Source organism: Mytilus edulis, chromosome 9 (genome assembly GCF_963676685.1).
Source record: "Mytilus edulis chromosome 9, xbMytEdul2.2, whole genome shotgun sequence".
Taxonomy (NCBI): domain Eukaryota; kingdom Metazoa; phylum Mollusca; class Bivalvia; order Mytilida; family Mytilidae; genus Mytilus; species Mytilus edulis.
The window spans coordinates 6445250-6470733 of NC_092352.1; the positions used below are offsets into that span (position 1 = coordinate 6445250).

The 25484-nt window shown below is 31.5% G+C and overlaps 2 protein-coding genes across 3 annotated transcripts in view; one reads left to right on the forward strand and one right to left on the reverse strand.

The window, feature by feature from the left end:
• LOC139489476 (katanin-interacting protein-like) overlaps nt 1-14409 on the reverse strand; it is a 44257-nt gene extending 29848 nt beyond the window's left edge. The window contains exons 1-13 of one of the 2 annotated variants that reach the window (XM_071275907.1): nt 14298-14409; nt 10582-10699; nt 9384-9568; nt 8675-8860; nt 8236-8315; nt 7557-7757; nt 7027-7092; nt 6390-6437; nt 4208-4367; nt 2909-3049; nt 2147-2316; nt 1371-1648; nt 568-697 (exon numbers count right to left, since the gene is read on the reverse strand). In XM_071275907.1, coding sequence (XP_071132008.1) covers nt 568-697; nt 1371-1648; nt 2147-2316; nt 2909-3049; nt 4208-4367; nt 6390-6437; nt 7027-7092; nt 7557-7757; nt 8236-8315; nt 8675-8860; nt 9384-9568; nt 10582-10699; nt 14298-14304 — 1770 coding nt within the window. In that variant the 5' untranslated portion in view covers nt 14305-14409. The remainder of the gene's footprint in view (nt 1-567; nt 698-1370; nt 1649-2146; nt 2317-2908; nt 3050-4207; nt 4368-6389; nt 6438-7026; nt 7093-7556; nt 7758-8235; nt 8316-8674; nt 8861-9383; nt 9569-10581; nt 10700-14297) is intronic. The other variant, XM_071275908.1, reaches the window with a different exon arrangement.
• Nucleotides 14410-14474: 65 nt separating this feature from the next.
• LOC139489477 (tRNA-splicing endonuclease subunit Sen54-like) lies at nt 14475-25255 on the forward strand. The gene is made up of 9 exons (XM_071275910.1): nt 14475-14619; nt 16679-16843; nt 17823-17886; nt 18364-18447; nt 21431-21579; nt 22976-23928; nt 24134-24188; nt 24447-24566; nt 25075-25255. Exons 1-9 carry the CDS (start codon nt 14543-14545, stop codon nt 25220-25222), a joined length of 1815 nt encoding a protein of 604 aa, XP_071132011.1. The 5' UTR covers nt 14475-14542; the 3' UTR covers nt 25223-25255.
• Nucleotides 25256-25484: the final 229 nt, after the last annotated feature.

Consider the following 25484-nt stretch of genomic DNA (forward strand, 5'->3'; position numbering starts at 1 on the left):
TTATTATAGCTATACATCCAATTAAAGTTAACATCCGACATTATTTCCCACTGAACTTGTTATCTTATTATAGCTATACATCCAATTAAAGTTAAAATCCGACATTATTTCCCCCTGAACTTGCTATCTTATTATAGCTATACATCACATTAAAGTTAAAATCCGACATTATTTCCCACTGAACTTGCTATCTTATTATTGCTTTACTTCCAATTAAAGTTAACATCCGACATTATTTCCCACTGAACTTGCTATCTTATTATTGCTTTACTTCCAATTAAAGTTAACATCCTACATTATTTCCCACTGAACTTGTTATCTTATTATTGCTTTACATCAAATTAAAGTTAACATCCGACATTATTTCCCACTGAACTTGCTATCTTATTATACATGTTATAGCTATACATCAAACTAAAGTAAACATCCTACATTATTTCCCACTGAACTTGCTATCTTTACCAAACAGTAATGATTTAAGAATAAAAGGTTTTAGATTCATCTATCCAATAAAAATCAGAATGAAGGAAGAAAACATCTAACAGGTAACTGTCAGGAAATACCAACCTTTGATTGTCTGTTGACCATGTTGTTCACAGGTTCTGTAGCTTTTACTGGGGTGTTTGGTTTCTGTTTGGGTTCATTTTCTACTGAACCTTCTATCTTTGTTAAAACTGTCATTAATTTCTTCTGCTGTCTGAAATATATAACAGTAAGGAACTGAGTAACTCTTAGGTGAACAAGTTATTTAAAACAAGTTAACCAAATATATAACAGTAAGGAACTGAGTAACTCCTAGGGGAACAAGTTATTTAAAACAAGTTAACCAAACTTCCAAACTTAGTTGCAGAAGTACAAACTTTTGAATGTTGATGTAAATATTTCAGTTTTTAAACTCCATTATTTTCTTATTTTCATGAAAATGTGATTAGCACCTATATATTTATGATTCTAAAACGTTTTATAATTCCATTTCAGTAGCATTGAATAATTTGCATCAAATTAAATCCCAATTATCAAGATTGTGTGTAATTTAATTATTCTGAAAATTTATTTTCAATTCTATGCAAATGTAATATGTACATAATTTGACGTTAAAATAAATTTGGTTTCAGTCCAATTAATAAGTGTAGGAAAATTTGTACACATGATGCACTGTTGACAGAATGACGGAAATAAAATATCACTTTCATAGTGACTGGTAGCTCAAAAATGATTCTATTCTATTCATTCAAAGGTTTCTTAAATTTATAGTATAGATATTTATACCCAGGTATTACTATATATATAAAAATATTTTAATTTTATTTAAAACTGAAACTGATCATTTAGGAATTCTAACAACTAAATTAACTGAATAAAATACATACTTTGGTTGCATGAGTAGAACTTTTTTCATTATTTCAGTCAGTTTATCATTCTTCAGGAAACTATCACTTGTTTCCTGTCTTGGTGATTGTGGAACATTAACTGATTCTCTCCCTTGATTAGACTCTCTAACTTGTTGAGACTTCTTCACAGAAGGGCCGTCTTTAGATCTGTTTACATTCTGTGAACCTCTAACATCTGATTTGTCTTTGGTAGGTGTTCTCATTGGTCTTGCTTCCACAGACTTCCTCTGAGGGTTTAAACTAGAAGGTCTTGGTTTCTGAGTACATAAAGAATATTTTAATACAAATGGTAAGTTGGATATGCAAAGTATAGCTCCACTTGTAATTAGATGTACACAAAATATCAATGATCAGTAGGAATAATGAAAAATTATCAGTTTCCTCAAACAAGATGTTACTAGCTGTCAGATCTAAAATAATCTATACATTACAACTGCACGTTATAAAGTATGGAGAGTACATACTCTGTTCTAACCTATTTTGAAATTTTCTCATTTTTAGTTACAACTTTATCTGGTGTAGGGGGAGTTTTTCTAATTAATTTGATACTTTTTCCTTCTCATTTACTGTGGATTAATCATCATTTGTTGGATACCGATTGCATTAGATTTTTTATGGGAAAAGTTACCCACAAAATAAAACATTTTACATAATGCAAATATTTTAGGGTTGGCAAAAACATCAATTTGCTTATCCTGGAAAATACATTTTTTGCTAAATCAATGAAAATAAATGATTTCAATAGTACTACTTACAGATCTTTCAGGTGTAGAAGGAGTATTTCTAATCAGTTTGGATGTCTTTTCATTCTCTGCTTTTAAAGCTGCCATGACGGCTGAAGCCTCCTCGTTAGTATCAACTTTCTCAGGTTGATTACGTCTGTTGGCTGAGAGAGGACGCTCTTGTTTGGACCTGGAGGGCACATCTATAGAAAAAGTGAATCATTTATACATTTACTTCATCCAAGTGTATGTTAATTATAAACCATATATAACTATGGTCAATTTTTTGTATGTAATATTCTTAGTAAATGAGCCATGTTGGTTGGTGAATGTCTTAACCGTAATTTGTATACCTTAAAGACTTGTATGTCGTAAACTAACAAGAATAGCACCTTTCATTTTTTTAACTATATGTGAAAAATTTAACTCTGATAGAGATGCTCTCTTTGAATTTGTTTGCCATAAAATACCTTACTTTACTTCAATTAACAACCAGTAAAAATTCATGTACCAGTATCTATTAAGCTGTGAAGACAATCAGTTTCTCAATGCTGTTGGAAAATTTATTCAAGTCAATATGAGTTAGATGTATTAATTTCTCATATAAATATATCATATACTGTTCTTTTTACAGTCTAATTGTATTGTAATTGTGTATGTAAATTCTATGTAACTATCTATGCTAACCAAAGTTCTTTTTCCTTAAACTTGTATTCTCTATATGCCCCTTCTAAGCCCTTAATTGGTAAAAAAATATATCTTATCTTATCATGTAATATCATGAAAACTACTTACTGGCTTGTAATACGCTATCAACCTTTGACTTTTGACCTCTAGGGCTAGAAGGTATTGGATCTTTACGATGAGGTCTGTAACCATTTGTGTCATCATCAATATCTTTCTTCCTAGCTGCTGATAAGTTATGTTGTAACTTCTCTGAAAAATATTCAGGGTCCGCAGATTAAACAATGTTTTGAGAGTTACACATAGACTTTGTGCAAATATGTAAGAGATATCAGAAATGTCAGCAATTCATAAATTTTAGACATTAACTCTAATTATTCAATGTTTGAACAGTTTTTTAATGATTTTTGCCACATTTTTAGCGATTTTATGATTTTTTCTGTTTGATGTTGTCTCATGACCAACTACCCTAATTCCCTTATCTTTCACCTGTTTTTGTTGATGCACCTAACTTTGGAACTATTATACTTGTAAATAGATTTTTTACTAACTTCTATGTAAATGGCAAATGATACAGTTACAGGGGAGGTAATGACGTTGCTAACGTAATTTTTGTTGTCAGAAATCAAACTGACAAATAGGGAAAAGATATATTTTTGACTGATTTAACTTGAAAACAAGTGCTTGCATGGACCCCTCCTTTTTAAAATAATATTTGGTTTTATTAAGTATGAAGAGTATTTGTACCATTTGAATATGAAAAAAAGTCAACAATGCATTTTTTTGACGCTTATTTCTAAATAAATGAACATTTGATAAATATGAGTTATTTCTAAAAGAAAAATGCATAAATTTGTAGGATATTTATATACAATAGAAATAACAAATAATTAACAAAAAACAGCTTTTGTTTATCTTTTAAAACAAAAAAGTTATGTATTTCTTAGGAAAGGAAATTTCCCGAAAAATATGTCCACTAATCCGAATTTTGTGCAAATATCTGAAATTTTGACCTTATTTAAAACACAAAGTAGCACATGAAGGTATATTTTTATTTACAATTTTGATTGAATCAGGTAAAAATAGTCTTTATGCAAATTTTCATTTAAATTCCATTATGGGATCGTATGCCCTTAAGGTACAGCTAGTGTTAGAATAATATTAACAAGATGTGGAATGATTGCCAATGAGACATCTTTCCACCACAGTTCAAATGATATAGATGTAAGCAAATATAGGCAACCATACAGCCTTCAACGATGAGAAAACCCCATACTGTATAGTAGGATATAAAACTCCCCCTACATGAAAAATACGAAACAATTCAATTGATAAAACTAACTATCTAATTCATAACAAAACAATTTACAAAAAAAACCAAATGACAAAAACAAGTTTAAAGATACTAACTTTTTTGTTGAGGCAAATCTAACTCGAGAACAATAGTATCTGTGGGTTTGAAGACAGGTGCTTTCTTCTCCTCCACACTATCTGTAGCTGGGACAAGGTCCTCTATTATATCTTCATCTTCTTCAGGAATTGGAGAGTCTCTGTCAGATAATTCTTCATCCTGCAATAATTATTACATAATGTCATTTTCTTCAAGGATAAAGTATGAACAGTCAGATTATACTTCTTTCTGTTATTCAGTACATCCTATGTAGAAGTGATATGGTTAATGTCTCTGTTCAGGGTTTTGATACATTTAAAAGTAATATTATAAAGGGGTTTTTTATTTCTATTTTAGCGATTTTATGATTTTTTTTACAATCACATTTTTGTCTAAAATGACAAAATTGCAATAAAAATGGGATGCATAATTTCTGGATTTACAGTATTACAAACATATTACACATAATAAAAGTGCTTAAGAGCATGTAGGGGGTCAAGACTGTTTTTATTTTGCATTATCAACTTTGTATATATGTAATGTGCAGAGCAAAAAAAAACACATTTTGAATAGAGTAATCTCCCTTTCTCTATTGAGGTAGAACAGATAGTTTCATACAGTTTCAGCCTTCTATCAGTAGTTTCAAAAGTAGATTTCGTCTAAGTATAGGATCCACAAACATAACATAATATATCATGTGATTTTCATGGTTAAACTCTAATGTAAAACATATTAAATGGCCCTAAACAGATTCATTAAAAGTATTATTGATAAGTTATGCTACTTCTATTCATGCCTCCATTAAGCAATCCAAAAAACTTATCTCAAGTCATGCTCTTAAAAATGATAATTAATATAAAAAGTACATGAACATTACACAATATTAATAGGAAAAGTCTTTAACATGATATATTCCAATTCACATTCTGACTTTATTAAGTACTTATTTCAAATTCACACATATTCACAGATTCATGCATTTTGGTTATATATTTTAGATTCAGATCTTGTCTTTATGTATTTATATAAAGCATAAATGGCTGAGGAATACACTATTCTAATATGACGGGCTTCTTTCGCTTTGTAAACAACACTGTGATAAAATTCTCGATATATCTATACTTAGTGCAGACTCCGTGGTGTACATAAAAATGGCTGTTACAATATACTTCCCACGTAAATCCACATGTATTGAAACCTATTTGTAAACCCTTTGGCGATTTTATTGTTTTAAAAATTGCAATTAAAAAAAGACAAAATCACTTTTATTCTTATTCGGATGCATAATAAAAAGAAGTAACGCACAAGAACTCGGAGAAACCAACAAAATAAAAATAAAATAAAATTCCACGAAAGTCTATTAATGTTTTTGGCGCATTTAAGTCATTTCAAAACATGACGTCATACAAATGAAAACGCTACAGTTGAAAGTTTTCTGTTACCTGAACCATTGAAATGTTGTTTACTATTGTATTAAAATTGATTATTAAGGTAGGTTTTGTTTGATTTTCTATTCTATTGCATTATTCGCATATTTACTGATTTCAGCAAGTCAACATGGCGGCTCCTTAGTTACGAATTGTCAATTTTGGATTTGACGGTAGCTTACGAGAAAAACATGTAAATCAAAATGACAATTGTTGGTTTTGAGAAAGAAACAGATTTTTATTTTAGCGGTTGTTCACGAAATAATCCATGCAAGCTACGGATTTATTAGAATGTTTGAGCTTTATCTAACAGGGAGTAAAAAAGAACAGCCGCACACACAGCTTTACCCACCCTCACTTCAGTTTTTTAAATGATCATAATTGTCCTATTAGAATCGAAATAATTCATGGAAGCCATAGATTATTGGAAATTTACACATGGCCTGGGCCGTGATATTCGTTAATTTTATCCCTCGCTAACGCTCAGGATAAAATTCAAATATCACGGCCCAGGCCATGTGTAAATTTCCAATAATCTATGGCTTCCATGAATTATTTCTTAATTAACACATGCTAGGTACTGAAGAAAGACACTTTCAAAACTCCTGGCACTGTTGTATCAAATTTCATTTTCATAATAAACCTTTATTGTACTTATAGATCATTCTTCTATTTTAAAAGTGACCTCTTAATACCTTACATAATTCAAATAAAACATGTAAAACGCATTAACGCATGCTTTGAACGAATAGCATGGACCAAACACACTAATAACCTGACTGGAATAGTCTATTTCTTCTACAATTTCTGCTTCTTCAAAATCCTTCAAATGTAAAGTATGTAACTGTGGTAATAGTAAATTAACAAAACATAAAGACAATATTTTGATCTCATCATTAACAATACAATGGATAAGAACTACAAAATTATGTATCTGAGGGGGTTTCTTATTACTTAAAATCTAAACAAGAATGTGTCCATAGTACACAGATGGCCAGATGCTCCATTCAAACTGTCATTTTCTATGTTTAGTTATCCTTGAAATTGGTGTTAAAACTCAAATATGACATTAAAATTAGAAATATCATATGGGAACATGTGTACTAATTTTCACGTTGATTGGACATTGACTTCATCCAAAACTACCTTTACTAAAAACATTAACCTGAAGCAGGAGAGAAGGACGAAGAAACGAATGAACAGACAGATGAACACACAGATGCACAGACCGGTAAATATAATGCCCCTCTACTATTGCAGGTAGGGCATAAAAAATTGACCATGATTGAAACACATTGCTATACTTAACATGTTTCAAAAACTTAGATTTTTTTCATATACTGGCTTTAGTTTCATAAGTCTAAAAAATGTTTAATATATAGGTTAAGAAAAGTTTAAACGTTGTAACTTACAGAGCTGACTTCCCTGGCAAGACTTTCTCTGATACTGGCATTCATACATAAGCTTTGTCGCAATTTCTGAAAAAATTTACAATGAAATAAATTGTCAATTTTTCAACAGTTTTTATTTTTCAGTACAAAGAAATAATTTCACAAAATAAAATACTCTTATAGTAGGAGAAATTTTAAAAAGATCATGCGTCCATTTTCATGAACAAAATCAGCCATTTGATTACTATCACAAACAGAAGCAACATAATGGTCTATCATCTCATTCAACTGATAAATTAATTCAATTTGTCTAAACAAAAACAAAATTATTCAATACTTAAATAGATTTTGTAACTGTTAGATGTGTAGCTCTTAAGACACAAATCAACATAGAAATATCACATAGACTATATGAGATTCAGCTCTCCCTTTATTTGGTTTTTGCTACCAAACTGGCATCCCTTTTAATCAAATTTCAGTGTCTTGTTTAACAATCTGTTTTGTTGTAATAAATATAGAGGATTTATTTGTATATTTGATTACTATAGTACCTTGACATCAGAAATACTAAGTTCTAATTTCTCATTTATTCTTTCCTCCGGTGCTTTGCCTTTCCTTTTTACACCTTCAACAGCAGTATTTTTCTTTGGAGGTGACTTAAATTTATTAAATCTGTTATGTTTAGAAGCATCTATCTCAATGTCGCTGTCAGAATCATCATCTGATAAATACTGGGACATACTAGCTCTCATCTGAAAAATAAAATAGCAAAAAATGTAAATTTTATGTAATTGAAAATTCAATGAAATACTACTGTTGAAGAGAATGGGAGCCATTATTTGAATGAAGACAGCGGAAAATATATTAATTAATTTTAGAAGATATAAACATGTGCAATACTTTGTAGTAATCTGGAGTTCAAAGTTTATATTTTGATCAAGAGCAATCAAAATTCAAGATTTAAGGCTTGTATATTTAATTTTCTGGATGTTAACATGAAAATTGCATTCAGCCAAGACCAGTTGATTTTATCCGAAAACATCCATTATTCTGATATTCATTAAAAATATTTGAATTAATTAAGTTGTCACCCCATTGAATATCAAACTTATCTATGAAGACCACTAACTAAATTATACCACAGAACAGATTATTTTGACCTATAAAACTGTTTTCAGAGAGATCAAATACATCACCATTACCATAGCATAAATAGTATAAATACTTCACCTGCTGTTCATCATCAGAATCCTCATCATCCTCATCATCTGAATCTTCAAAATCATCCTCATAATTACCAGTTATCATTTCTATAAAATAAAACATTTTAAATACAGCAGTCAGTTATCTCCCTTACTTACAATTTCTTTGCATGATTCAAAAATTATTACCAAAACAAAGACTTTTTATGAACCTTATCACTGCTCATTTTAAAACATTTAGTCAATTTTATATTGCAGAAAAATCTTTGATAGTCCCTGTTAAATTTGGTAGTATTTTGTATGGTGACCTATAGTTGTTAATTCCTGTGTCATTTGGTCTCTTTTGAAGAGTTGTGTCATTGGCCATCACACTTCTTTTCATATATCACATCTTCTTTTTATATAGTACAAAATTGAAGATGCATTATTTCCTACTAAAAAAAACATCATGAGTTTTTTGTTTATACCTGGTGCTTTAATTCTTCTATTTTCTCCTCTTTCTGTCTTTATTTCTACAGATGCTGCCTGCCAGTTTCGTCTTCTCTCTCTAGCCGGAGCAGTTTTAGCTCGGTTTCTTTCAGCCATTTTTTGTCTTTCTAACTGTGATATTGCATTTAGGTCTTCTAGATTCAAAACCCTTTTGTTACTTACATCTTAAAAACATCATAAATGTTATTTACCTATGGCTTAGATATCATTTTTTTTAGCACAACAAATAAAAAAAAATAGAAAAAAGAGTTAAATGTATGAATAAGAAAATCAGAAAATGTCTCAGTATCAATAGAATAAGACAAACTTGGGTTTACAAATATCTATTGAAAATTTATAACTTGTGTACCATCTATCTGGTTTTTACAGTGACAAAATGTTCATCTCACTATTTCGAACATGCAATTTAACATTTTATGAAATAAAGTCTATGCCATTTACTGAAACTAAAGCCACACAAAACAAAATTTTAGATGATGTAGTAGTATTTTATATTTTGAAAATGTTTCTGTGTTATAGCATTTACAGAAAAACAAAGTAATTTGTAAATTATTATATCACAGTCATGCTGCTGATGATGCAGTTCTCTTGCTACTTTTAATACAAATTTGTAACGCTAAAATTTAATGTTAGTGATTGGTATTGAAAGACCTACAATGTATGTTTACACATGATTGAGTTGCATACCTCCTGCAGTTTTTAGTCTACCCGATGTAGGTCTGTCATCTTGAGGAGTTTCTTGATGTGCTTGTGATTTCTGTTTTTTAGCCAGCATCTCTGTGTTGGCTCCATTTACATAGATAGAAAATCCCTGTTCCTTTCTTTCAATGTCAATCTGCTTCTTAGATTTCTTTCTCAGTCTCTTTAGCAATCTAAAAAACAGATCATATTGAGTGGCTGTCTCATTGATCATTTATTCACTGTGCTTAATGAGATACATAATTAATAATCTATTGCAAACATTTTTTTATTAAACAAAAAAATAAGTTGTTTCCATATATAAAAAAGAAGATGTGGTATGATTGCCAATGAGACAACTGTCCACAAGAGACCAAAATGACACAGACATTAACAACTATAGGTCACAGTATGGCCTTCAACATATTTTCATTTTTCAAATTAAACTGTCTTTTCATGTTGTAGGATTGCTGTCTCATTTATCCTATCTCATATTATTAATTTCATGACAACTAAATAATCAAACTTCATTTGACATTCAAGTTCAGTAACTCTATCATTTCAAGTTGTAAACGAAACCTTGTTTTCTCTTTAAAGCAAGCTTTAAATGAATAGCCTATCCGATAAAGGTTGGTTTTTTTTTATACAAAAATAATGTGTAATAGTGGTCAATTTGTTCACTTGTTAATTTTACTATTCATTTTGGGAAAATGGTTAATGTTAGTATAACTTATAGGTCCCTAACTTTTTCTCATGAGACCAGCCATGTAATTATTCTTGTTGGGACTTCCTGTCCTTGGACGTTCCTGACATCCAGCCCGGCTGGGCTCGTTGTTCCTAGGAACTATAAGTAGTACGTCATTCACCGGGTTCAGGGCAGTCTACACTTAGGATTTCAAATAAGCATACGCTCTTTGGCTTGTAAATATGGAACCTATGTTTATACAACAAGTAGACTCTGCCACCATCATATATTTTATTATGTAAACTTATGTTTGTATATCTATGTGTATATCTATGTCTTTAATGAAAATCTTGTTTAAGTTTACGTGTTTTACGTAGTTTGTCCATTATCCCAGAAATTGGGTAGACAACGGGAAAACGAAGCCAGTGGAAACTCCACTCCCGTTACAAATGGAAATAAAACCATGTATTTTCTTCTTTATTTACAAAGTATAAATGATCAAGGTACTGATAATTAATGTACCTGTTTCTTTCCTGAAGCAGAACTAAATATTCTTCATAACCAGGAAGGACTTCTTGCATTGCTTCTGCCTTTAGATTTCTCTTGGCTGAATCATCTGGTGACTTTTTCTTAGAATAACCTACATTGGACAAAAGGAATTTTTTAACTCTCAAAAAAGATTACAAGTCTTTAACTGAAACTTAAACAGTTGATTTATATCATATATTTGCTGGTCTATGTGTTATCATTCTATAAGTTTGCAAAGATGCAGATGTAAACAGGGTAAGCATAACTTACATTTAAAAAGGTTTGTGGTTTAGATGGTTATTTTGACTACTGCTTTCCTTTATACAGACAATTTTCCATCATAAAAGTGAATTGATCTTTTAAATTGATGTATAATTAATATTGATTAGCAAATACATTTAAGTCACACTTCCAAAATATTATTGTAGCTTGATTGACACTATACAATCTGATAGATAAACAATTGGGTTCTACAACAATCTGACTCTACAATGTACATGTACAGTTCCATTCAAGAGGACCAACTCTCCCACACCCTACACCAAGGAAAATGTCAGAGTCACTCTGAAAACTTCGATATTCCTCCCAAAATGTTGGGAGGAATTTAGGAGTAATCTCTCCCAAAATCGCGTAAATGTTTATTGTGACAGCCAGCTCACTCCCTACGCCGAGGAATTAATTGCCATTATCCTACTTTGATCTCACCAGCACACGACTGATAGGGTAATTGGATTACCTGACAGGTAAAGGTTGATGTAATAAAGAATCATATTTCCGGTCTACTGTACCAGTTTGAGTGTCAAACAGGTGTATAATTTTAAATGTCTTTTAATACTAGTTAAGTTTAATTTGTGGTAATAATAAGTTAAAATATTTTCGTATTTCTTGCTTGCCAGTGATCTGGAAGGTTTTTTGCACTATGGGCCCAGGGCCCCTCAAAAATAAATTCAATGGGCCATTTTAAAAAATAATGGGCCATGTTGTCAAATGAGTGGGCCATTTGAATTGACCTCTGTAAAAAAATAAAAAGTATCATTATTTTTTGCCAAAGAGGTGTTGTTACTTACCTTTATGATTTTAAATAATATCATGGATATTGTTCCTGTGATTCTGTAATTTCAATGAATATACAATAACTTCTTGCAAAACGGACAATATTAAAGATAACCTTTATTTACAATGTTTAAACTGGTACTGTTGCCTTGACTTGTTCATGTTTATGTTGGGTTTTTTTAACAATAAATTTGGGTCTTCGTCGATACCATACTTATTCCAGACGTTCCGTATTAGAAGACATTTCAGGCACTTCCTCTGCACTTCTTGTATTATTATTATTACTTTATCACGATGACAAGAATAACAGTAGAGAGTACCATTAATTGATAGAACAAAACAATAATTCGCTGAAGTCAGGTTTACAAAATGTCAAAACGAGCCAAAGACCAAAAAACGGCAAGGACAGTTAAGCGCCTTTTATGGAGACAAAAACTATATCCATAAAAAGGCTTCGGGGGTTTTCAATCGAAATAATAGCAAGCTAAACTAAATTAAAAGATTATCATTAGAGTTAAATCTCGTCTGTAATAGCCAAATTTCACAAATTTAAAGTTCTTTATAAAAAATTATATCATGAATGATGGTTAATTACGTTTTTTTGGGTTATCAGTTAAACCGCATGGTTCTATTATTACCATGGGAAAACACCAGAGACGTTAAACTTCATGGTTCTATTACCATAGGAAAACAACCGAGACGTCCCAAAAATGTATATAGGTGCTCCTATGATTGGAGGAACATTATACAGTTGTGTACACACACATGGCGGCACGCAAACGATCGGAAATCCATTTGACGATATCTAAATGTTTCGAAACGATGCGAAAAATATCGTGCGCCACGTGGGCGCTTACATTTGTCGCTCTATGCGCCATTTCTGGTCAATATGCGCAGGGCGCACGACTTTCCCGATCACTGCTTGCTAATCTAAAAATATCTTTACCTAAATGTACTTGCTTTAAAAAAAAAAGGTTTATAAAATATAGCGGAATATGTGAAAAACCCCAATATTCTACCTCAAAGTTAGTCTTTATTTGAAAATTATGTTTCAATAAGTTTTGTATATGCAAGTAAAAAGGAAAATTTATTCACCATTCATTAGGCATAATAATGGCCCCATAATAATTATGTAAATCTATGGCATTTTCTTTTTACGATTATCTAATTGCTGGAATGAATAAAAGATTTAAAAGCAAAATGTTGTTGTTAATTCTTTCAATTGCATTCAAGTTTTATAAAAAATAAAAAATTTGTAAATTACAAAAATGAAGAACACTAGCAATATCACTTGAAGTTATTTCCTTTGTTCAACAGAGTTGTCACGTTACAGTTTCTTTTCGTAATTTAAATTATTCAAGTCTGTATAAATGTACCGAGGTGGTGACACATAATATTTTACATTGCTCAATAAATTGAGTTTACTTGTTGATCTGATGAATCAATTCTGTGGTTTAGATTGGACGATCGTGTTACCATAAAAACAACATTTATTTTTCTTTATCTGTCAAAGAAAGGAAAACATTTGTTCAAATTTTTATTCTGTGATTTTAAAGCACACCTGTGCAATCAAGATCGATCACATGTACATAGGTAAATTATTTGGCTAATCTGATTATGTTGTCACGCATCGTTAATTTTTAGTACATCTGATGGGCAATAAACCAACTAACAGCCACGTGGTGTTGGGAGAGAATCTTTGAAGGAATTTGGGAGTGAAATCCGCGGTACTTGGTGTGGCTGACAAAAACTTGAAAATCGGAAAAAAACGATATTGAATCGATCCGTTTGAATGGTACTGTACATATGATAAATCAATCAGTTTTGAACTTGGGGGTAAGACGATGAATACTGATAAAAAGTTTTAGCTCAGACTGCCACTTTTCAGTACCTTATCGCTATCTATATATAATTTGACATTTTCAAGACCCTGAGAATTTATGACACTTAAACTGAAGATGTTATTCAACAATCATATTTCCTAAATGGTGGCATCAGAAATTTTCTTTTAACTTCAAAATTTCACAGGAATGTCATGATGTCCAGTGAGGGTGGACAAAACATTGTGTGACCTTCTGAATCTGAATAGAGACATTGCAGGGCAAGTGTATGACATCAATGGTAACAGGACAACGGAGCTGGAAAATTAGTCGAACGATGTGAGAACAACCTTATCACTAATTGTCTGCCATTACTGGACATCATAGAGATTCACGTTAAAATTTTGAGAATAACTGACGCCACATTGGAAAAGCGTTAATTGTATGACCTCAACAGTTTAAGAGGAGCAGGAGTCGATTTCACAAAACACTTAGGACTAAGATTGATCTTAAGTATACTGAATTGTCCACGACTTACGATCAATCTTAGTCGTAAGTTTTTTTTTGTGAAAACGACCCGATTCTCAGGTTAAGCAGCACAGATTTCCAAATAGCGATATTTTTATTCATTGTGTCCAGTCAATCAAGCAAATGAAGAATGTTGGTTGATGGATCTGTTTTCAGGTTTTAGACAAAAATCCTGTTCAACTTTGACTTGTGATTCAAGTTTCAACTGTTCAAGTGGAAGAACTGATGATTTCAAGGGTTTTAATTTGGCTTTTCGATGATTTCGATGTAATTATTACAAGTGAAGTCATCCATGCTAGTTTTACATACGATCCATTATGCTTGATGGGGAAAAGACTCTTTTTTTCTTAGGGATAGAAACAAGTTGTTTGGATTAGTTTACATTCCTCCATGATACCCAATGCGCATGAGTAAAGAGTCCTTTTCACACCGACTAATTTTTCAAAATTGAAATTTGCGCTTCCTAAAACACTCAAATGATGTTGAATAATTTTTGTTCAGAATCTCTCTGGACTTTACATCATACAGATGGAAAGCCTGCACACATGTAGCAGATGACAAACAATGCAAGGATGGAACAAAACACTGAACGTAGAAAATCAAATCTTTACAACTGTGAAGTTATCATCAGGTATGCATCTGCATAGAAATTAAAAAGACTATAGAATTAGATGTTTGACAACTTAATCGTCACTGTCAGGTGCTTTTAGCTTGTTCAAGTAGTTGAAAAATGATATGCATCATATCATATGCAATATGTTTTCATTGCCATTGGTGTCATCATCTAAAATCTTATCCTAAAACTTTCAATGAAATTAATTGGTGTTCATCTAGCTTCTTCTTTCAATTAAGCGACCGCAATCAACTACAGTTGTGAAAATCCATGGATGGTACCAGCGGGATTCGAACACTCAATCTTGGGATCTAAAGGCAGCGCTCTAACCAATTGAGCCAAAGAAGATCTTCCTGTCTGATTATTCTGCCACTGTTGTTGAGCAAGAAGTCCAAAGGCTAAGAAAATTGAAATACATATTCTACCGTAGTCTAAAATCAGTCATCTTGTTGGTTCATTCGATATTTGTGTTTGTACTAATCACATGGGAAAACTCTGCATTGACGTCACAACGCTAATACCAGCATTCAAAATAAGTGCAGAATACATTTTTTCTACTTTTCTAAATAAAAAAACATTTCTAAAGATAAGTTTTCATTGTTATTCAAAAGTATTGTACAAAAACACCCTTTTTCTAATGACCATATTTCAAACCTGACTTCTGAATGCCTTAAATGTTTCAAAACTTCACAAAATCCCACTTCCAACCTCCATTGCTTTGTGTACATTCCACTCTGACTCAGCGTCTTCAATCTTAGTGGCAGACATAAAAGGTCATGCAGCAAATCGTATTTTACGAATTTCAAAATGACAAGCACCTTACGTCTTGCGCGATTTTCCCGAAAAAAAACCCAATCCAAAATGGAAGGAAAACTATATGATAAAACGATGTTCATGCCATAATTTTTTTCAGGAATATAGAGTAGCTAGGTTAATCAAAAACGAATGTCGAATGTCATGGCTAAAATTGAGGTTTCCTGTTGAATAAACATTATTGCAAACTGTTTCAAAGCAATATCACACAAACAAATAATATAATTGCCTTAGACTGAAAAAAATCCCTTAATCGACAATAGAGCAATTTGATTGGGTAGAACGTTTCAATGCATCACGTGGTTTTGACGCCATTGGAATTTGAATGTAAACAAACAGTGTCAGCAGCTTTAGTATGGAACAACATCGTACATTGAGTGACCAAGAAACAATTATGAGTAACCTAGCTTGACAGTACAGGTTAATAAAAAAACAAAGCCAAGTCTACAGAAAAAATAAGAAAAAAATGTCCACAGGTGAACGACTAAATACCAACATAGCAGGATACATGCAGTTTTGTGAAAGTTAAAATCCTATAAACAGGTGCTCTTTAAACACAATGTCTTTTGTCTATTTTGTAAGTGGAGCCTTAATTGGAGCATTCATGACTCGGGCGGTGATTGTTGAAAGTGGTAGCTGCATGAACACATATATATATGATATTAATGTGAATGTACCCAGATGGGAATGTTTTGAGTGCTTTTAATTAATTAATTAATTATTTTTGTTGACCTGTAGAGACAAATGCTAGATGCCGTTTGGTTTCTGTTTTATTTGACATACATTGTATAAAAAACGTATATTATGTATCACCTCCCCCTTTGCAAGTATCCTTCAGACATTGTATGTCTGTCTGTCTGTCTAGCAAATCTGTTTTCTTATACTTTTTTTTGTAATGCTTGCTTGAAGATAATGATTTTATAATTGGTGTATAAATTTATCATGACAAGTTACAGATCAAGTTCGAATTTTGTTTTGGTCTGATGATTTTGTGCAGAGTTGTGGTCCTTGGACTTTAAAAAAATCAATCAAATAATCAGTTTTCTTTACCTATTTTTGTCATGCTTGCAGATATTGATTTTAAAATTGTTGTATAGTTTTATCATGAAATGTTACAGATCAAGTTCAAATTTTGTTTCAATCTGATGATTTTGTGCAGATTTATCAGCTGGTTATGGTCCTTCATGTCCTTGTTAATATAGAAGTTGAAAAATAATAACTTAAAAAGTTTACATATGTTTGACCAATGAATTATATTTTTTAGTGCACCTGAATTATTTAAATACAGAAAACAGACAGACAAATTCTTACTAACTGTTGGTGGCTGTAAGGATTTTGAACCTGATGGAAGTTGGCTTCAGACGAAAAAATTAGAGAAGTTTTATGAAGAGAGACTAGAACTGCTTTCTGAACAACGAGTAGAAAGATAGTAAGATCAGAAACAGATAAATGTTACTTTTTATGTGTTAATGTTATATGAAAATATAATGAAAATCCAGGATACCACTGAATGCATTCTGTATGAAGATGTATAGTGATATAAAAGTTAAATCAGTGTATGAAATGAAAACTTGTAAGTGAATTGATAGTAATTTTGTTTGGAAAAAATAAAAAAAAGAGTAAAAACATAGCAGTTTGATTTTCTATGTGTTAAATAATTTTTTTCATATCTGGGAGTTCACTATAACACAGTTTTCCAGAAAGTTGCTAACCTTCTTTGTCATTTGTTCTCTGGCAGAGAGATGTCTCTTTGGTAATAATATCACATCTTATTATTTTATATTGTAGATTCATCAGTCATGATTCATACAATGCAATAGTTGTCATGTTACAATTCATGCTATTTCATGAGTCATGAAATAGCATGAATTGTAACATGACAACTATTGCATTGTATTGTAAAGCACTAGATGTGAGGAGATAATTTTTGGACAGCATGACATGTATACACACAGAACAATACATTGTCATTTGTAACAGAAAAAAGCATTATATGATTACAAAAAGTATATGATACCAATACAAGAGTAACCTGGAAACTTTTGAATTCTTCTACTCTGTTTTGACAAACTGTCAATTGAGAAATTATTGCGATTTTTGTATTATTGCGAAAAATGCAACAGGGTTATAATGACAATAATTTAAACTCGCATTTTGAATATTTTTATAAGAATTTAACAGAATTTTTCTCAATATCGCAAAAATTCAAATTGCATTTTAGTCTTAAATCACTTAATCACTATGTTAAATGGACGCAATAATTTCTGAATTTACAGTATAGGCCTACAGTATGGAAATAATAATAAATTCATGTAGCTATTTAAAAAATAGGATAAAATAAACAAAACAATATCAGAATTAGCAAATACTAAATGTACTGCAGTATATATTGATTTGACATTTTACAGTGGCAACTTAGTTACTGGAGATTGGGATCCTGAAAAAAAGTTGGTTCAACTTCACAAAGAATTGGTAAGATTCATACTAAAGGTGAAGGTTATACTTAAACAGTGAAGGTTATAACATGTTAAATGAAGCAGCAACCTTAACAACACTTAAATACCAAAGATATCATGTTGGATAAGGTTATATGAAAATATATAACTGATAAAAACTTATTTCCAAAGAGCCATAATAATGTCAACTTTTCTCAATTGATCAGCAAGAAGACCCAAAAAGCAACTGAAATAAAAAGATAAAATAAACCCCTAAAGTATCTTCCTAATAATACTTGCAGTTACTGAAAGCTAGGACAAAGCCAATTACAACAAATAAATATTTTGAGTTCACAGACAAAGTTATTTCAATCAGTACTCATCCAATGTTTCATCGTAAAGACTTCATAAACATTCTGACGAAAACTATAACCTTGTAAATAATCAATTCAACCAATTTTAAAATAATCAATTTCATGACAATTTGAAAACTGATTCACATTTTTATTTTCAGGGTAAATTCTGGGTGTACATGGGTTTTGTAGACAAAAGCAGAAAATGGCTTTACCCAGAGGAAGCACTATTTCTAATGGAAACAGTAAGTTGATAATTTTGGAATATATTATACATTTACTGTCTTTTCATGAGGTAAATATGTGGTGTTATTGACTCTTGAAAAAACTGATATTCACTGAGGCCAACAGTTGTAGTGAATATCAGTTTTTCAAAAGTCAATTAAACCACCTATTTACCAAAACAAAAGACAATAATCGCTTTATTCCATATCCCGAGAGAAATGTATGTAATGGCAATTATTTTCAAAAGGCAATTGTACAAAAGTCTTTTTACCAAAATGATGTATGTAAAAGGATGGGACATTTTGCATGGTGAATAGACTTTTTCTGGAGGTGAATATGTTTATTTATTCAAAATTCCATTCATATAGAAAAACCTACTAAAATGTTATCAATATGGAATTAACCTCTCTCTCAGATACAGTGGTCAGAATTGAAAATGTCCTGTACATGTGTAGGATTTAATAATGTCCTCCTTGAAAAAATGTCCACTGGACACATTTTGACAATATTTACTTATTTAAATGTGTCCTGGACACAATTTCCTATGAAAACATGTCCTCAGGTATGAAAAAGTGTCCATGAACATGGACATTATTCACTACCATAATATTGTCTAGGTGGACATTTTTTCACAGGACATTGTGTCCGCCAGGGCATTTTTTGATATGATTACAGTATTAAATGATATCCATTGCCTTGTTATTACTGGACACATTTTAACTTTAATTACGAACTTGAATTAATTGTTACTTTGACATAAAAATTGTCTCATTGGCACTCATACCATTCTTATCTTCATATCTATATTTTTAAATATAATTAAAATATAATTATATAAATGTTAGATGCTGTTCCATTTTATTTTCCTTTGAGGACACAATTAAATAACATTCACTACGAAAATTAGTTCTGCAGATGGACCATATTTCATAACTGTTGCTGTAAAATGCTGTCCACTTACGAGACAATAAATATTTCATGGCAATGGACATTATTATATCCCACGCAACGAAGTTGCGGAGGGTATAATGTTTTTGACCCGTCCGTCCTTCCGTCAGTCCGTCAGTCCTGTTTCTTGTCATCGCAACTCCTCTCAAACCACACAACAGAATTTCACGAAACCTTTTCAGATAATAAGGACATACTATGTAGTTGTGCATATCGACGGGAAATTGCGATTCAATTTTTTTTCTAGGAGTTACGCCCCTTTGAACTTCTTTACTTTAATGTACTACTGCAACAGTTTGTCATCGCAACTCCTCTCAAACCACACAACAGAATTTCACGAAACCTTTTCAGATAATAAGGATATACTATGCAGTTGTGCATATCGACGGGAAATTGCGATTCAATTTTTTTTCTAGGAGTTACGCCCCTTTGAACTTATTTACTTTAATGTACTACTGCAACAGTTTGTCATCGCAACTCCTCTCAAACCACAGAACAGAATTTCATGAAACCTTTTCAGATAATAAGGACATACTATGTAGTTGTGCATATTGACGGGAAATTGCGATTCAATTTTTTTTCTAGGAGTTACGCCCCTTTGAACTTGTTTACTTTAATGTATTACTGCAACAGTTTGTCATCACAACTCCTCTCAAACCACACAACAGAATTTCACGAAACCTTTTCAGATAATAAGGACATACTATGTAGTTGTGCATATCGACGGGAAATTGCAATTCAATTTTTTTTCTAGGAGTTAAGCCCCTTTGAACTTATTTACTTTAATGTACTACTGCAACAGTTTGTCATCGCAACTCCTCTCAAACCACACAACAGAATTTCATGAAACTTTGTAGATAATAAGGACATACTATGTAGATCAATCTAATTAAAAACCGATCTCTCATTGCTCCTGTTTCTGATGTCGCGTGGGAGATCTAACGAAACCCGCTTTGAGGTCACATGTGAGTGACCTCGTAGGTGTGTCTTTTTAGACCAATGAAATTGAGTCTTCCACGATCTTGGAAGTTTAACGTAAGGCAAAGGGATGTAACTCATTTTATTTACGACGAAATCGTCAGTCATAATAATTCATAAACTTTTTTGATTGGCTTATTAATAGGTCGTCAACTCATTTGCATTTCTTTATAAATTCATGACTTTTAGTTCACTCACATGTGACCTCAAAGCCGGTTTCGTTAGATCTCCCACGCGACATATCAGAAATAGGAGCGATGAGAGATCGGTTTTTAATTAGATTGTATGTAAATGTGCATATCAACAGGAAATTACGGTTCAATTTTTTTCTAGGAGTTATGCCCCTTTGAACTTATTTGCTTCAATGTACTTCTGCAACAGTTTGTCATCTCAACTCCTCTGAAAACACACAACAGAATTTCATGAAATTTTGTAGATAATAAGGACATACTATGTATATTGACAGGAAATTATTATTCAATATTTTTTCTTATACAATTTTTTTTTCTTATACATTTGTACTTATTTAATTTCTCCAATGACAATGTGGGGACGTGGGGTATGTGAGCGTGCTCACTAAGGTTCTTTAATTTATTTTCTATTGCTTCTAATCTGACATAATAAATATTATAAAGTTCTTCATATTTGATTTTACACTTCCTTCTTATTGTTATTCTTTCATTGTCTGTCATTACCATTTGCTGGGAATTTCTTAGAATTTAAATTTCTCTATATTTACTTCCATCCATTTTTTATTTGTTTACATTTGTATATTGATCAATTTCTCATCAATCCTCCATATTTTAATTAAAATTCAAGTACAATAAAACTTTGTAATGACCTTTGCATTACTTCCCTTGGAGGACACAATTTAATAGCAACTACTATGAAAATTTGTCCTGTGAGTGGATACTATTCCATATTGTTAGCAGTAAAAATCTGTCCTTTTGAGGGAGACTATTCGATGGCAATGGACATTATTAAATACCAAATTTCAATGAAAAATTTCCCAAGTGGACACTTTTTCATAGGACACTATTATGTCTTATACATGTATGTTGTTATCCATTCTTTCAGAATACCATGGAAGTAATGTATAAAGGATTACCACTGAGTATACAGCAAGCATACCAATGTTTCTTTAGTACTGAGGTTACATTAGAACAGTACCAAGTCTATACACATCTTAGAAGATTAGGATATGTACTTGTCAGACATCAGGGAAGGTAAAATGTTGTTATATGACAAAAAATGTATGCGTGTATAAATCTGTCATTATCCTTTCTACTGACTTTTTGCTTTTTTATGCTATGCTAATTAAGACATAAAGGATAAATTTGAATGTCAGACTAAGTGTTGTTTTTGGCAACGTGCGACTATAAAGTAATTATAAAACAATAATTTGAAACATTTGGCCCCGGTTGAATGCAATATGTTTTCCCCTCCACAAGTTTCAGAAGTAATGGAAGGTAACCATTATCTTTAGTTGTGTCTTTAACTGAGGCATATTTTTTTCAAAAGATTCCAGCCTTAGGGACCTAGAATTAGATCATTTTTAACCGGATTTTTGTGACAAAAATGTCAGTTATTGAATTGGGGATGTACGGCGGGCGGGCGGTCAAATGTTGTCCGTGCATTAACTCATGAACCATTCCACTAAAGCTTTTAAAATTTTAATATGTTGTTACTGACAACTAAATGAAGGTCAAGTTCAATAATGGCGATTTTGACTCTTACCGTTCAGGAGTTATGGTTCTTGAAAAATGGAGTTTCCAGTCGTGTCCGTGCATTTATGCATGAACTGTTCTACCAAAGCTTCCCAAATTTTAATATGTTGTTACTGATGACAAAATGGAGGTCAAGTTCAATAATGACGATTTTGACTTTTACCGTTCAGGAGTTATGATTCTTGAAAGATTGAAAAATGGAGTTTCCAGTCGTGTCCGTGCATTTACGCATGAACTGTTCTACCAAAGCTTCCCTAATTTTAATATGTTGTTACTGATGACAAAATAGAGGTCAAGTTCAATAATGACGATTTTGACCCGTTCAGGAGTTATGGTTTTTGAAAGATTGAAAAATGGTGTTTCCAGTCGTGTCCGTGCATTTTCTCATAAACTATTCAACCAAAGCTTTTAAAATTTTTATATGTTGTTACTGATGACAAAATAGAGGTCAAGTTCAATAATGACGATTTTGACTTTTACCGTTCAGGAGTTATGGTTCTTGAAAGATTGTAAAATGGCGTTTCCATTCACGTTGTTGCATTTACTCATGAACCATTCAATCTAAGCTTTTCAAATTTTAATATGTTGATACTGATGACAAAATTGAGGTCAAATTTGATATTGACGATTTTCACTTTCACCATTCATTAGTAATGGTTCTTGTGATATAATGCCAGGACACAAATAAATATTAATAAATCCGGTTTGCTGTTGTTGTGACAGCCTCTTGTTAAAATTAATATGAAGATTAGAAAAAATTCTAAAAATTCTAAAAGTAGTTTGAGAAAAAAAAGTTACTCTAATGCAAACCATAGAATTTGCTTTCTTGCTTAAGACCTCAATAAAAAAACCTACAAAGATTTATACATTTATTTCTTTTTCTCCCTTCCATTAGGTTGAATGTCACTGAGTATGAAAAGAAAATTAAACTTGATCAGCATTTGAAATCAGATAAAAGGAAAGATAAAAAAAGAAAAAGTAGAAAAGAAAATGAAAGTAATGAAATAAAGAAAATGAAACAAAGTAATTCAGCTCAAGAATTGAAACCATCTGAGGGGGCATCTGAGGAAACTTGTGATATGGAAATAGTTGAGGAAACCAGTATAGATGAATCAATGGAACAAACCAGTTTTATAAAATCAGTTCAGGAAACCAGTCCAGTTGACGGTGGACTAAACAGAATAGCAGGAGATCATCACGATGACATGGAGATAAATAATGATTGTACAGCTCAAACCAAACAAATTAAGAATGAACAAGAAATTAAAACAAACAAAGAAGCACAATATACCAAGTTAACTTCTGACAGGGTGTCACATGATAATAATACAAGATTAAGTGAGGCTGGTGGGGATTCCCCTGTAATCTATTTCTCATACAAAATGAAATCAAGACAGAAATGTTTAGATTCAGACTTAAGTGTCAGTTTTTCACAGCCATTTCAGAGTTCTATGAAAAATATATCTACAAATCAACCTCCAGATTGGAGTTTTTCTGAGATTATATTTCCAGATATAGGAAAAGACAAGGTTCTACATTTTACAAAATACAACAAAAACCCACAGTTATTTCCTCAAGGCGTTCAGTTACCAGATAGTTGTATTTTCGATTCAGAAAAATATAATCTTAATTTGACTTCAAATAAACATAAGAAAGACGAAGAAAATTTTAACTTAGAATATTCTATTGATCCCTCACAATGGAAGAAGAAACCAGTCAACGCTAAAAACTGGAAAGAATACAAAGAAAAATCAAATTTATTAGAAAATCGGGAGGAAGCTACACCTGTGTCACATTTGTGGAAAGGGGAGGTAACTCCATTAGTGAAACCATGTTATTCTAGTTTAGGTTGGTATTCATAAAATGTTTTCTTTGTAATAAAATGTTTGATAGTACGTCTTACAATGAATTAAAAACTTGAAATAATTACAATATGTGTTCAGTAAGTTAAAGATAACAACATTATCTGCTATATATTTTGTAGATTCAAAAATTTACTTCTATATTTTTAAAACTATGTAAAAATGTAGTAGTTGATTGGCTCATTTTTCAGATTCAGTCATTGAGAAGTTACAAGTTGTCAAGAACTCATCATTTATGTCACAGATGTAAGTTATTGACTACAGTTAAGAGGATAAATGTTAAATCAAAACTTTTAATTATTATTTTTAATTATTTTATATATAATTTTATTATGTATAAAAGATTCAAATGTTAAGATTTAATATTATTTCAAGATCAGAAGCATTTACTTAAAACTTGTTCAGCAATTTGTTATTAGTGTGTCTGGAGGCTTGCTATTGCTTAAAGTTCCAATGCTTTAATAGAACTCACAAATTAGATTAATTTTTAATTATACAATTTAGTTTTAGGTCATCAAGTTTGAAAGATTTGCAACACAAAGTAATATATGATGTCTACCTCCCTGATTCTAAATTCAAGAAGTCAAGTCCTGGCCTTCCTCATCATAGGCTGTGTGTTCTAAGGTAAAGATTAAATCAAGTTCTGGCCTTACACATCATAGGCTGTGTGTTCTAAGGTAAAGATTAAACCAAGTTCTGGCCTTACACATCATAGGCTATGTGTTCTAAGGTAAAGATTTAATCAAGTCCTGGCCTTCCACATCATAGGCTATGTGTTCTAAGGTAAAGATTAAATCAAGCCCTGGCCTTCCACATCATAGGCTATGTGTTCTAAGGTAAAGATAAAATCACGCCCTGGCCTTCCACATCATAGGCTATGTGTTCTAAGGTAAAGATAAAATCAAGTCCTGGTCTTCAATATTAAAGGCAATGTTTAAGGTTCTTTCACAGACTAATATATATTAATAAGATAATTTCTAGAATAGTTTTGTTTTTGATATCCTCAGTAGGTCTGTTATAATTATGAAGCCTGACAATGATATGCTAATTGTTACATTGATGAGGTTATTGACAGATATATTGTTATATTTAGAAGGCCATTAATAAATTGGATTTGTTGTTATATTTTCAGACATTGTGAACCATTGCCAGATTTACAGACAATAACAAACCTCCACCACTACTACACAGATGGTATACCTTTACAATGGGCAGTGGTGGATCACGGCGATATAGCATTTTATGGATTTACTGATATACAAATACCAGATATGCTGTGATTGAATTAAAATAATAAAAACAAATTATAGTTATTGAATTTTATTTTGCAACTAAAATTAGAGAATATCAAATGAACTTAACTTATAGTTGAAAATCTATTCATATAAAAAAACATTTTTTCCACTTTGAATGAAGGAAAATTTGCTTTTGTACCCCACTTAAGGGCATTATGTTTTTCCGTCTGTATGTCTATTCATTTGTTCATCCGTCTGTCTGTCCCACTTCAGGTTAAAGTTTTTGGTCAAGGTAGTTTTTGATGAA